Source organism: Oryzias latipes, chromosome 5, assembly GCF_053564925.1.
Source record: "Oryzias latipes strain Hd-rR chromosome 5, Olatipes_Hd-rR_3.1".
NCBI lineage: Eukaryota > Metazoa > Chordata > Actinopteri > Beloniformes > Adrianichthyidae > Oryzias > Oryzias latipes.
This window is the reverse complement of record NC_136241.1, coordinates 7,818,798-7,833,124: the sequence shown is the minus strand read 5'-3', so window position 1 is coordinate 7,833,124 and position 14,327 is coordinate 7,818,798. Positions and strand designations below refer to the sequence as shown.

The window sequence follows — 14,327 nt, the reverse complement described above, 5'->3', positions numbered from 1 at the left end:
CGGGCATGTCCCACCGGACGGAGGCCAGGACACGCTGGAGATACTATGTCTCTCGGCTGGCCTGGGAATGCCTCTGGGTCCCCCCAGAGGAGCTGGAGGAAGTGGCCGGGGCAAGGGAAGTCTGGGTATCTTTGCTTAGTAGACTGCTGCCCCCGCGACCCGGATAAGCAGAGAAAGATGGATGGACAAACCTACCCCCTTGCCTTACCTTTCCAGAAGATGATTAAACCAAAGAATGTCTATTTAGGATTTTCCTAATGAGGATTTTTTTTTAAAGAATGTCCTCTCCTCTAGGTTTGCACCGAGTTACATGTGAGGAACAGAAGGCAGAGAAGACCACACTTCCAGCTGTTCAACCAGAACTTTTGAGCATCAGCTTTAGTGTTTAAAATGACAGATGAAGTTTAGTTTAAAGCTTTTATTTTTCTGATGAGATGAAATGTTCAGAAGGTGAGAAGAAAGCAGAACAAATATGGATATTATACACATACTATACATAAAAATAGCTTTATTTTCAATCTCAAATCAAAACTTGTATGCAGAAGACAATGATTCATTGGCTTCTCCATTCCATGTGGTATTTGACATTCAGCAGCAGAACAACGTCATGTTCAGCAGCAGACCTGGGGCTGACTAGGCTCTTCCTCCATCTCACCGTCTAAAGTCTCACTAATGCATCGTTTTTCAGGCCCAAAACGGGTGTAACAACATCACGTCACACCTGTTTGTTTTTTGACAAAAGCAGAGATCAGCCCCAGGTCTGGTGCCGTTATCGCACAAGATCAACACCAGCCCATAATCAGTCCTTCTACAAGAAAACATAAATAAAACAAAAAAACTACCATCATTGAAAAAAATCCAAAAACTATTTTTTCTCTGAACATCTCAAACTAGTGTATATAAAACTTTAAAAATCACATATACAACAGCTTAAAAAAGGGCAAAACACCCGAACCTGAAAGACGGCAATAAAATAATTTGAAAGTTAAATTAATACAAAACCGGGTGGGGGTGGGTGGGGGTAAGAGGAATAAAAACATCTGAGATCATGGACAGAATTAAAGTTTGTTCTAGCATTGCTACAATGAAGCCTTACATTTACAGTGAGTCATGACAACCTTGCGTTTGGCATTTAAATATTTGGCATTTCTGTAGCCAGGCGGTGGCGCTGTACCGACTTTTTTTTTTTAAAACGACTATTTACAGACCGCTGTGCTGCTCTGAACATCAAACTAGCTCAGGGCGCTAATCCTTAACTGATGGAAGAAACGGATGGTGTAGCTTATTGAGGAGGGCAAGAAAAACAAAAAACAACAGAAAAGTCCTGCAGAAACTCCCCACGGCACCGTAAAGGCCAGCAGCGTGGGCCGTTGCACACCTCATTCATGAACGATTCATTGTGAAACATGATGCAGCTTGAGCTCTTAATTTTGTTTGTTTTTACAAACTGCTAATTTTCAGACAGCAGCAGAGGAAACATACCATACAGTTCATTTTTGCTCATCCAAGCCTGAAGTTTTGGTATCTTTTTCTGAATTGGAGTTGAAAAAAAAAAAACAAGTCTCCAGCCTAGCGTTTGGAGAGCCTGCTGCTCTCCGCTCTAAATTGCATCCCTGCAGTCGACGCATTTCCTAAAACGCTCCTTTAAATCTGCAGTTTGTTGCCATCACACCAGCAGAATGCCAAACGGATCACTGATGGCTGCAGACCAAATGTCTGGCCGCCTTCAGAGTGGAGACTTGCTGCATGTTTTTGTGACCCGGGTCAGAAACCTCCATCTCCTGATTAGCTGAGCTGACCTTATCCGCCGCGGCGTGCCAGACTGACGGACTCTGCCCGCACCGGGAGGACAAAAACATGGCAGCGGGCTCATGGGTTCTTTTTCAGGAGGTCTGCTGCATTATTTGCAGAAACTGTGGGCCTTTCCTAAACCAACTTCTAGGAAGAGCACAAAACTAAAAGCATGAAGCTGCTGCAGAACCTGATCAACCGTCTCACTGTGGAACATGTAAAAAAAAAAAAAAAAACAGATGTAGAAAAGTACAATATTGCAAAAGGTTCAGAGGAAGACCAGAAAAGAATAAATTAAAACATTAATGTTTCACTGCAGGAGGAGGAAATGTCTCTTCTGTTGTTTTTTCCTCTCAACATGGAAATACAAAACTAGACATCATAAAAGAGGCGATATTGGCGTACCGCAGTCGGAAAAAGTCTCCTTCCGCTCCAGAAACGTGTCATGTGGGAGGAGTCAGTCACTTCTGATCCGTCAAACTTCACTTACTGAGGAGGTGCAGGTACAATGATGTTGAGGCACTGTGAGGCCGGACGTTGGCCTGATGGGAACGGGGGTGCATGTGTGAAGAGGGCTCAGAGAGGGAGGGGCGGGGTTTGCGCGTCAGCATCTATGCATAGATCTCTGTGGTGGGGGCTTTTTTGTAGATTGGTTTCTTCCCCAAATCGTAGCTACCTTCATCCTTTTTCTTCATGCGGTAGATTAGAAGGAGGATGAGGAGGATGGCGAACAACAGACTGACGGCACCACCCGCAATCAGAGCTGAAAAAGAAGAGTCAGGTGTGAGACTGAAGGCTCCGCCCAAAAACCCAAGCTCAACGGTAGAGCCATCACGGCATCGCTGGCGTCTACTCTGTGCCATTTCTACTGACCTGCAAGAACTTCTGTCTTGTTGAAGATGCTGTCCTCTCCAGCGTGGGACATCTTCACATCGGACGGGTCCTCTAAGGAGTTGAAATTACTCCTTAAACCGGGGATTTCATTGCTCTCCCTGATCACATCAACCTCATTGACGGTGGGGAGCACTGGCAGTTTAGGCTCAGGGATCTTATTGTCATTTATGTCGGGCTGTAAATGAGAAGAGGATGAGCGGTCTGCACACACAACCAGCGAGGTTTCAAGCCAACGGATTTTCTACAATAAAGAAGTCTTACCCTCACTGAAGGCCGTGACTCTGCAGAAGGAAGCTCAGGTGTTGCTGAAGAAAAATGTTTCTTTAGTTTCATTTCTCCAGTCAACAACAGAAATCACAGTTTTTATGTGAAACTGTCAGGAGGACCAACCTTCATCGCCAGATCCAGAGAAGTCATAGTTGTCATAGTCTTCATCATCTGTGAAGCTAAAGTCAGTGCCCTCTTCAGAGTCTCCCGATGCTTCCAGGCTGTCAAGGTGTATCGACATGGCAACCGTTGCTGTTGACTTCATGGGCATCCACGTCTCCGTCTCCCTGACCTGCTGGGACAGCAGAGAGGGGGGAGTTCAGATGGAGCTCTACCAAAATCTGGTTCATTCACATCTGGACACAAGAGAAACGACAGCCGACTCTCAACACGTCGGCTGTTTTCCTGAGCAGCCATTGAGACCACTCATGCCAGATTCATATATGAACACCACGCCACACTACATTTCTACCATAGAGGCTGAGGTCAAAGAAGAATATGGATAAATTATGACCTTACTTCCCCTCCTGCCTGGCGTCCGTCCACATCATTCCCATTTGTCTGACAACTTTGGGTCAAAACAAGCCACAAGCTGCCAGACACTGGCAACACAACTCCAGCTTTTGTCTTCCATTTGCATCATGACAAAAATGTGCCAGGAGAATGAGGAGTGTATGATTTAAAATCCCTAAATCTGTTGTATTCTTCATCTTCTGTGTCGCTTGCTTCTGAACAAATACCCGCCAAGCCCGGGGTAAGACTGAGTGGCGCTTCTTTCTCAGTGCTGTGATTGTTGCCATTTATTTTCTTTTTTTATTCACAGGTTGCACCCTTGGCCAAACTATGCAAAACGCTGAAACTGAATCCACTGGCAACTGGGGTTTCAAACCATGAATGATACTGTTGTCCATCTACCTGATACTAAAACTATCTAGCTCCATCAGACCACTGTCGTTTAACCTCCTTAGGAAACACACTGATAAAAGCTAAGCTAATGCAACAATTGGAAATTCAAGACCACTACTGTCTGCTGTAAAAGCACCAAACACATCAGAAACTGAAGGCCCAGAGACGACCGTCTTCACCATACATGAACATCATGAGTGGACATGACTCTAATGCACGTCTTGGGGGGCCTTTGTGGTTCTGATGCCCAGCATGTGGAGTGTCTGAATGTAATCCTCTGTCAGCCTCTTAGTCTCTGGGTGAGCTCCCGGACTCCAGAGAACCGTGTCTCACAGTAGAACTGTGTCTCCGGTCCGCCAGCTCACACACCGGCTGGGAGCTTTTCAAAGCAGAAATGCAGCTCAGAGAAAAGAGAGAAATGGATTGCTCCATCTCCTTTCCAGCATTAAACCCCATTTATTATGAACAGACACGAACAGCGTAACAATATGAAGCTCACTTCTCCTCATAGCTCTCTCAGTGATGGTGAAGGATTCAACACACAAGATTTCCCATGAGTCTTAGTGGCTATAGGCGGGCAAACCCCCAGGTAGCCAAAGTATTAGCTTTGCGCCGAGGCAGAGGTAATGTTAGCCGTGAGTTTCCTCCGAGATGCTATGACGTGAAGGACAGTAAGCATGTCAACATATGGCTAATACAGACGCGAGGCCAGAGATGAGGACCCCCCCATACCCCCCCTATCTCCGTACGCTCTCCTGTGTGTGTGTGTGGGGGGGGGGGGGGACACTTTGGCTTTGTTGTCAGCATCCATGAAGGAAAAAGGCAATTGGATAAGTTGAATGCTGTGTGTTGACATTGTTACACAAAGATAGCGTATGCCACAGGTAACACATATAATCTGTTAATGAACTTAAAATGCCATCACCGACTGTAACAATCGGGTCTACAAGGAAAAATAAAAGTGTGAGTTAAAATGTTTGTTTTTCAGGCCAGTGTTGATTATCCAAAGTTTTTGGTTCCTGGCAGCCAATAGTTTTTCTTATTTTATTAAGCAGATCAGTTAAATAGGTCAATTTAATGTATTATTATGTAAAACCAATAAATGCATTATAATGCAAGTAATTTTTTTTCCTGCCTTAGTTTTGTGTACTGAAAGAAATGGCAAAAATAGAGCGATAGATAAAAACGTTATTAATCTCCCAAGGTAGAAATTCAGGTGTCCGGCAGCAAAACACACACAATAAATAATAAAATAATAGTTCATAAAATAGCAGTTCATATCAGGCAGATTTGTTAAACAGCAGTACTGAACCGAACCCTAGGAAATTATGAACCAAACCGAATTGAGATTTTAGCGCATCCTTACACCCCTAATATCCATGTACGTGGAAGTTCGGCTATCTCTTCCGGTATTTTAGAGAGTACTGCACATGTCCAAATGATTTCTTCCGACCGAAAGTGTGGAGCATGTAAACGTATGTTAGATTAGGAAAAAACGTTTCTGGGCCCATGTACATGGTTGAATTCTAATCCGGTCTTTGATCAAATCAAAACATTTTGCACACGTAACCGCGGCTACTGTTGGAACCACCATAACCCTTGTGCACTTTTACAATAATTGGGCACTTTTACATTGGGAGTGGGGTCATCTGGACCCCACTAGACAGTGCGCTGAACCTTTTTTCCTCAATGATTTTTGATCTTTACGGCTGTTCATCGATTACATGAAATGCTCTTCACCTTTATTTCTTAGAATGACCATTCTTGGCTCTGATACCATCTTCTCTCTAATTATTTTTTTATATTTTTACGTTATTCGAGTTATTACCCAATCAAATGCCTCAGTAAGAGCATGTAGGCCTGACGTCGAACGTCTGAGGCATTTGACAGATTTTGGGTAGCCAACGGCAGCAGACTTCATCAATGCTTTTTGTGATTGCTTTTTCCTTCTTACTTTCCGAGCCGCGTTATTGTTTATATAAAGAGAAAGCTGAACTCAGTCTGTGTTTTCCATTACTCAAATGCGCTGGCAGCCAGCCGCCTGGGTGCCATCATAGCAAGTAATCGTGCTCTGCTGGTGGATACCGCAGGATGGCGACCTGTCCATGCTGTATCCCCCCTGTGCCCAACAGTAGCCGGGACGGCATCCAGCAACTCCGCGGCCCCAGCAGGTAAAGAAAATTCATGCCAACGGTCTTTCTGTGCTGTGTTGTTGGTCATGTTACACATTTAATTTGAAGAAGAAAAAAAAAGGTGTTTTCGTTACAGTTTTGCGAAATAAGTCTATTTCGATATGCCTCAAAAACCACCCCCTTACAAATGCAAAAACAATTTTTGATGAATGCAAGTGACGCGTTTCAAACTTCAAATCTAATCAGTGCAATTTCATAGTCAATGGAAACGCACCGTTGAAGATGTAGGGGCGTGGAAAGAGGTGGGGACTCACAACGACACTTCAGTTTGGCAACCGTAGTTGCCATAGAAACGATGACTAAGAGCGGCTCCCATGAAACTGTGTTTAATTGAAACACGAGCAGCTAAATGTTCAGCTGCAGAAAACCCTTTGGTGGTTTCAGACCACAGTGCAGAGCCTTCTGCTCAGAGCGACAGTGGAACAGAGGTTTCCTGTTGGAACAGGTCTGCAGCGTCACACCACAGGAATCTTTCCACCTGGCTCTGTCAGGCACGGGTCACACTCCCGCTTCCCTCAAACATTAAACTGATTCCAGCTTTTGAGAGTCTGTCTGGTGTTTCACTCATTAGTGGTCTGTGCTGATTAAGTCAATGTAAAGATTTCTCAGGAAACGAGTCAAATTCTTGGAAAAAATTCCAAGAATGTGTGAACAGTCACAGATGGTCTCGGTAAGATTCATAGTAAACACATTGAAATAAATAAAAAAGCTAAGCAGACAGCCAAGACTACATTTCGTCAACACGGTTTGCTTTCCCTGACCATGGTAAACAGTAAAGGCTCCTCACTACTAAATCAATGACCTGCAGGAGGACGACTGCCGACCTGAAGTGATCTTTTGACATTTCTAAGAGAAAAATAAATAAATAATTATCAGACAAAGTAGTTCAAGAAAATTTGCATCGTAAAGCTTTCCATTCAAAGCTTGGCATCGTCATCAGGAGGGATCATGCTCAACATCGGTCACGGCCCCATGGCAACAGAAAGACAAACACACCAAGACTCCCATTCTACAAGCATGTGCATTTACACCCAGGCACACCAGACCTTTTTTCCAGCAGTGTGTTTCCGCTGTGCGAAAGAAAAGAACTGCTGATGGTCCAGGTGAACTCAAGACCTATCTTTGTCACTAATGTAAGTGGCACACCAACGTGATGACAACTAACCACTATAAAGCTGGCTGCAGTCCAAATGTGTGGATTTATTTCTTGGCGTTAGCTATAGGGTGCTTTTAGAAAAGATCTTGCAAAGCATGAGTGTGCAATGGTTTCAGAAATGTGTCTGCAAAACTACATTGGTAAACATGGATTGAGAACATAAAGCACAGAAAAACCTTTTCATAACTTTAGGGAATTTGGGACTCAACGGAAGACTTTGCAGATGGAACCAGATGACTTTTGTAGCCCAGTACCAAACGGTTCCACAAGAGGGTGGACATTAATTCAAAGACAAAAAACAAGAGTGTCGGCCGATCAGGAGGGAACTTATTGGAAGTCCACACCCCCATCACTTGAAAGAGGGCAATACGAAATCTGTCAAACGTTTCGAACACTTGACGTGGAGGCCAGCAGCACCACTTACTTTTACTGAGGTATGTGATTGGTTATAACTTGAATAACTTGCAATGAAAAAAAAATTAAGACGATTTTTAAGACTTCTAAATGTCAACACGAGAAAACGTTCAATTATTAAACCACAATGACTAATAATACCCTGTGAAAAAAGTAATATTTGTATAAAGATAAGATTGTATTTCCAAAATACCAAGAATCTGAGACATTAGCATTTTTGTTTTGAGGATTATGGACTAAATGGAAATCTTTTTGTGCTTTTGTGAGTTTACGGGGTTAAACATTAAATGCTTCGCTATGCAGAGCAGCTTGTGGTTTAAAACCAGTATGTTATGTTTAACTATAAGGCAGCTCCAGAGAGGGGAGGGGTGAAGAGACAGGGAGCCAGATTAAAGTGTAAAACTCTAACAGAAAAGGTTTAAGGGACGGTTTTTGCTTTCAATGCATTCATATAATTCTCATCTCAACTGCCAGGATGTCAAGCACCCGAACGGAGTGAGGGGAATCAAATTCTCTGCTGCTCGCCATCACTGGCAGGAAGGACAAAGACCTTCTCCCTCTGTGCCAACATTCCTCAGCCCAAAGGGATTTTATGGGCCAGCGGACAGCAATGTAGGAACCATTATTACGTCCTAGTCTTACTATTTATCATGGTCCCTCCTTCCATACCATCTTTTTTACCACGCAGCCCTCCAGAGCGTGCCATCATCCTAAAGAGACAAAAAAAAACGGCCCCATTCTCTTGCTAATGGTTGGGGGCTAAATGGAAAACCAGTCACATTCCAACAAGATATAAGAAATGGACTCTGCCCCAAAGCTGCAAAGGCAACAAGCTGTGGTCTGCTGGTGCAACATGGATTAACTCATGGGGCAAAGAAAACGTATGATCCTTCCACCAACAACCTCAGTCATGCCTCTTTGACGTGTTAAACTAATGCAATCAAAGAAAACATCCATTACAATGGAAAACCACCACAGAATAAAGGAGGGGGGGGGTGTTATGCTTTGGTTTTCAGACTACCAAAACTTAGCATACCTCTTTTCTCATTGTCATACAAACTGTACAGTGGATCTGATAAAACTACGAACCTTTTTGAAGTCTTCACTGACAAGTGTGGGGGGGATGGAAATTGCATCACTTGGCCAGAAACAAACAAGGACAGGCATTTGACTACATCACATTTCTATTCAAACCTAAAGCAGCAATAAGACAACATTCAAAGACAAGATTCCCATCAGAAGAACCTCAGACTGGGACAACTGAAGTATAAAGTTGCAGTTATTGTGCTTTTCCACCTCCCCTCCCATCTACAGCCACGCAATAACATGCTTGTTTAAACTTGTGACCATACATGGGCAGAAGGTGCTCTGAGTGGAGGCCAAAGCAGGAACAGTTTTTGCTTGCTTAAAACTTAGATCTATAAATGGAGTCAGTCTGGTCAACGCTTCATGCAAGCCTCGTCTCATTACACACATCTTCTCTTGGTAACAAAAAAAAAAAAAAGACATACCAAACATTCCTTAGATTTTATAATCAAATTCCTATCGTGAGCGTTTCAAAACATTATTAGCATTCAGAGTATTTTCTGTTGTGGAGTAGAGGAACATTGTTACCAATTAGATGGGAAAGGCCACATACCAGTATTGACCTTAGTGTCTGTGGGGAGAAGAAAAAGCCATGGGGGGGGGGGGGGGGGGGGGGGGGGGTCATAGTACAGAGGCTACGAATCCATCAAATAAAAAATGTAAACAAAAATAATCTCATACATGACAAGAAAGCATAAACAACAACAGTAAGAACACAACCAGGAGGTCATTTTAAAATAGGTAGAATAAATTAATGAGAAAGCGGGTGAAATGGCCCCAAAACCTCAGTGAAGACCACCCAGGGTCAAATTCCCACAAAAAAAAAAAAAGGATGGAAGATGATCAGCAGATACTGCCCTTTAAAAAGTGGAGTCAATGCCAGAGAGCCTTATAAGAAGATAAGAGACGAACTGTTTCAAACCTCAAGTTTCTGAAACCATAAAGGTCCTCATAAATGTGGAGGCGCAGACAGCCAAAGCGTGACCCTGGGCTCACACTGCATCCGGACCAGCACAGGTGAAGCCGCCGGAGTCTTTACGCAACTTGGTTCCAAATCCATTTAGATGGGCTAAAATTCTGGTCGGACGCCGGGGTGATCTGGAGCACTTTTTCGTGAAGTTGGGCCAAATTAAACGACCTACACCAGAATTCATGTGAGCGAATGTAAAGTGTATCCAGTCCATTCAAAACCAAACCTACTTTTCGCTGTACTTGCCATGTTTTCACCGTGGTGTAAAGACAATGTACTTTCTGCTGACAGAGTCACACCGTGTGCGGTAGAGCAACACATCGGTCATTTAACGCCATGGATGGCAAGACGCTCTTACCCCATCCTTAATTATCACCCATGATTAATCTGATTAGGACATCCCTACTACTGACAAATGGATATTTGGTGTTGATGTAAACAAACCAAGTCTCTGGCTGTGATCACTGGCACCATCTATTTGCAAGACATGAGGAAAGCTTGCGATGTGCAATAGCAGTGAGCAACATTGCGATAACAATATGACTTGGCGAAACATGAACAAATAGCAAACCAAAAAAAACTAACAAGTACATCATTTCCATTTTCACTCCACCGGTTGATGTAGACAAAAGTCAACATACCTGGAATTTTACTCAAACGGCCCGTTTGTCACAGAACCCCCAGCAACCCAAACCAATCCAAGCTTTCCTTTACTGTCAAAACAACATGATCTAGTCTACCCAGAAAGACGCTGGGACAACAGGTATGGGGGCGGGGGGGGGGGTCTACTTACTACAGCATTACAGCAAATATTTACAGTGAAAGTCAAAACCAGCAGTGAGCTTCTCAGCTGCTACAGATTTGTTGACATAAAGCATTAAAACAAACAAAAACATCTGTTGGTGACGTTTTTGTTGTTTGTGAGATGAGGCCAAAGGCCGCTGTGAGCTCATGAAGCAGATGAGGAGGAGTCCAGCATGAAAGTAGACTCGAACCCTAGTGTATCCCGGGATATAGAAGGGGGTCCACTCCCCTTAATAAAGCCCAAATAAAGAGGGGGAGGCCCCAGTGAGCGCTGCTGGGCCCAAAAAGAGTGAGCCCGTTTTAAAGCCTGTAGCCGGGGAACCAGCCTGAAGTACTTCCGGAAGGAATCACAGCCTCGCAGACGGAGCCTTTCGGGAATTTCTGGGAAGTTTCTGATAAAACACGCGGGCAAAAGTTCAACGTGTAACGTTAGGACAGCATTTCAGAAACAGTCAAACAGAAAACCGTGCAGGAGCGCGCGGGAGGTGCCTGCCTTAGCAACGATCCCAGAGCCCGGGCCCCCCCCCGTGTGGGACAAAACAAGGCAGCAGGGCTGCGGGGGCCTTCAGGGAGCCCCCGAGAGAGTAGCAGAACCAGCAATGGCTCACGGGAAAAACACGCACTTGTTGTAGCAAATTCCCGTCAAATGAGGTACGAAAACCGGTAAACAGGTTCACTGGGGGAAAACAAACAAACAAAAAAAAATACTTACCGACTCAGAAAGGACTGAGGCCGCCAGCACGAGCACGAGGCACAGACTGAACATGATGACGGAGCCTCCGGTGGTAAAAAAGCTCGGACGGACAGCGGCGCTTCGCCTTAAGTTACCGGGTGACCTCGCGTTTGGGGAGAAGCCCACGTGACTGTCTCTGCCGTCTCTCCCGAACTTCCCAGAAGTCCAGACGAATCAAAATTCCTCAAGATACGGGACCGACCACAGCTCCGCTCTTCCGCCTCCTGAACGTGTTTAACTTTCTCACCGGCGCGTCCGCTCCCATATATTTCAGCGGGGCTTACTCTCCGCCAATCAGGACAGCGTGACGTCAGAGGGAATTTTCCACGTTCAACAGGTTTGTCACGTTAATGGGAGTTTTTTTAGTCATAATTTAAAGTGATATGCAATTCTCAATTCAGTTTGCAAATTGTTCATGCAATTTAATAAAACAATTGGTAATTTCGAATTCAATATAAACAACTACAATTCAGTTTTTAGCTTTGATAATACAGTTTTTCTCAGTCGCTTTAGTACAATTCTCAGATCAGAATTGAAGTTTGCAAATACGTGTGTGCATTTCTCAAAACAATTTGTACAAACAGCAAAACACTATGGATTTCTTGCAAAAGCCTGTAACTTGCTCAAAATCTTTAGTGCATCTCTCAAAACTAAGTCTTTATGTCATTGAACATGTCAGTGCCATCAGAATGTCAAGTCCTTGTGTCATTGTCTACGAACAAGACAGTCAAATTACTTAGTCATGTTGTCAATATAACTGAGTACTTTAGAGTGAGGTTCTGATGGAAACTATGGCTAAAGTTTTGATGACAATTATTATAAAATGTAAGTTACACCTTTTTTGTTTGATTACAAGAGACTGGACAAGATTCACATTTACACTTTTGTTGTTCATATTGTAATTTGTTGACAGACCATGTCATACCAACATAGAAAAAACCCACTGCAAACAGTAACACAAAGGGGGAAAAAAAGATAGGACAATATTCTATCAAACAGTACAGGCAGTGCAGTAAGAATTGGTGTGGTCTTCCTACACCTCTTGTTGTTCCTGTATGTTAGGCCTCAAATTCTCATCCACATCACAGCGAATATCCTCTCTTGCAATGCAGCATGGAAAGAATCTTTTACAGTAGTGTCTTATCCAGCCTCTGCAGGCGTCTGCTGTGATGTCATCACATGCTGCATCCATGGCAGCCAGTAGGGTCATTTGTGTATGTGGCTGGCGATCATAAACTTTCCATCTCCATGGTTAGAAAAATTCCTCAATAGGGTTAAGGAATGGAGAGTAGGGTGAAATGAACTCCATCCGCATCCTGTTGTGGGCTGCAAACCATTGCCTGATGATGTTGGAGTGATGAAAACTCACATTGTCCCAAACTATCACATACGTTGGCAGGTGATGCAAACGTCACCTGAGAGCAATTAACCAATTCAGGACAGATTTAGACAAAAACATATAATGGAGATGTATAGAAATATGTTTGTCACATTATAACAACTTGGTCAACCATTTTGCAGTTAATGACTTATACGATGAACTAATGACTAGGTGTTTTGAGGAGTAAGACTATTGCACAGTGAACTATATAATACATTTTGATCAACATGACATAAACAATTGATAATGTAGCAAAGAGCAGAGAATTGTACATAATCATTTGCATGGATGTACCAAAGCAATTGCAACTTGTTCAAAGAAGTGAGAAACTGCTTATATGATGTGCACAAGTGACATCATGATGTGAAGATTGAACAAATAGTTTTGGGAATTTCATTCTGATCTGAGAATTGTACTAAAGCGACTGAGAAAAACTGTAAAAACATACTCAGAAGCATACCATTTCATGAAACTTATCTCTGATGAGTAATAATTAATCTTGTTGAATTTTTTTTTAATATTCTCTGTTTACCATTTGTTTACTTTTAATTTCTTCTTCACGTCTCTTGCAAAAAACAACAAAAACAATTGACTCCACAGTGAGTCTAATACGGAAAACCGTAACAAGTTCTTCTAAAATTACATTGGTCCTTTAAGTGAAATGCTGCAGCAGCATTGAAGACTACAGTCGAGCTCTTCTGTCTTTGTTGTGAAGGTTTTACTGTCCATCTCCAACATTACTCATGACGATGACAGAAGGAGCTTCCAGCCATGCCTCCTTTGATATGACTTTAAATAATGACAGAAGATTTAAGCACTGTTGTTTATTTGGCCAATAGCAGGGAATTATCTCCTGTCAAGTGGACAAAACAGACTTTAATGGGATTTTCTTTCATGCAAAAAATGAAAAGAATCTGTTTCGCTGCACGTGCTTTTATCTTTCTTCTGTCTCATTAAAATGACTGAGAGTTGACTGCAGCGTGTAGGAGACTGTTTTTTTTACTTATGACATCAGCCTGTAAGGCCGGTAAGGCTCCTCCCACATTTCTATTTCTCTTTCACTTTCTTCACCTCACTTGTCCTCTGAGCATACGTTCACTTTTCTTTCTTCCTGATGAAACCCCAACAGTTGTGGTATGGTTTCTTGCTTTTGTATTGACTATTCTCACTGCTGGAGTTTGATTGACCTTATTGTGTGAGAGGTGTTTTTTTTCTGATTGAAGGTGAATGTTTGTGTTTTTGAACAGACAGGAGGCGGTGCTGGAAGTAGCAGAGATGAAGATGTTGAGGTTCTCTTTGGGACTGACCAGGATGGATCAGGACTAAATCCAACAGAGGATCAGCTCATGGTTGATGTTCCGGAGATCAGTGCAGGGAGGCAGATGGAGATGGTTTGAGAGAGGTTCATGAGAACCATGGCTGTCCAGCCCAATTCTGCTATATAAACAAAGTTATAGCCAGACTCAATAGTTTATAATTATGCATATTACATTTCATTTTGCAAAGGCTTACACTTTAATTTAAGTTCCATTTATTGTGTTTTTTATTTTAGATTATCTGAACAAAGCTCCGTCACTAAAATAGTTTTCTGTCATTACCACTGAATATTTGACTAACTGACTTCATTTTGCAAAAACGTTTGTTTTAATTTGATCAACACCATCACTTTGTTTTCATAATCATAAGTTCCCCATATAGCTGACTCTAGATGGTAGTTTTATTAAGTAAGTTAC

General features: G+C 42.8%; 1 protein-coding gene and 1 long non-coding RNA gene across 3 annotated transcripts; one reads left to right on the top strand and one right to left on the bottom strand.

Moving 5' to 3' along the window:
* Positions 1-403: 403 nt before the first annotated feature.
* On the bottom strand, positions 404-11,505 carry sdc4 (syndecan 4). Of its 2 annotated transcripts, none has more exons than XM_004068595.5 (5): positions 11,193-11,505; positions 3,076-3,244; positions 2,947-2,990; positions 2,665-2,860; positions 404-2,554 (listed from the first exon to the last, which is right to left on the bottom strand). In XM_004068595.5, exons 1-5 carry the CDS (start codon positions 11,244-11,246, stop codon positions 2,403-2,405), a joined length of 615 nt encoding a protein of 204 aa, XP_004068643.1. In that variant the 5' UTR covers positions 11,247-11,505; the 3' UTR covers positions 404-2,402. The 2 variants fall into 2 exon arrangements, with proteins under 2 accessions (XP_004068643.1, XP_011473056.1); XM_011474754.4 differs by having other exon boundaries at positions 3,076-3,247; positions 11,193-11,499.
* LOC144992290 (uncharacterized) lies at positions 11,410-14,056 on the top strand. Its single transcript, XR_013656159.1, has 2 exons — positions 11,410-11,550; positions 13,842-14,056. It is a non-coding gene; the product is annotated as an uncharacterized LOC144992290 (long non-coding RNA).
* The last annotated feature ends 271 nt before the right edge of the window (positions 14,057-14,327 follow it).

Coding starts and splice junctions, on each gene's coding strand:
- sdc4 (XM_011474754.4), bottom strand. CDS start 11,246: ATGTTCAGTCTGTGCCTCGTGCTCGTGCTGGCGGCCTCAGTCCTTTCT. Junction 3,248..11,192: donor CCTCAGTCCTTTCTGAGTCG/GTAAGTATTTTT, acceptor CTGCTGTCCCAG/CAGGTCAGGGAGACGGAGAC. Junction 2,555..2,664: donor CAAGACAGAAGTTCTTGCAG/GTCAGTAGAAAT, acceptor CTTCTTTTTCAG/CTCTGATTGCGGGTGGTGCC.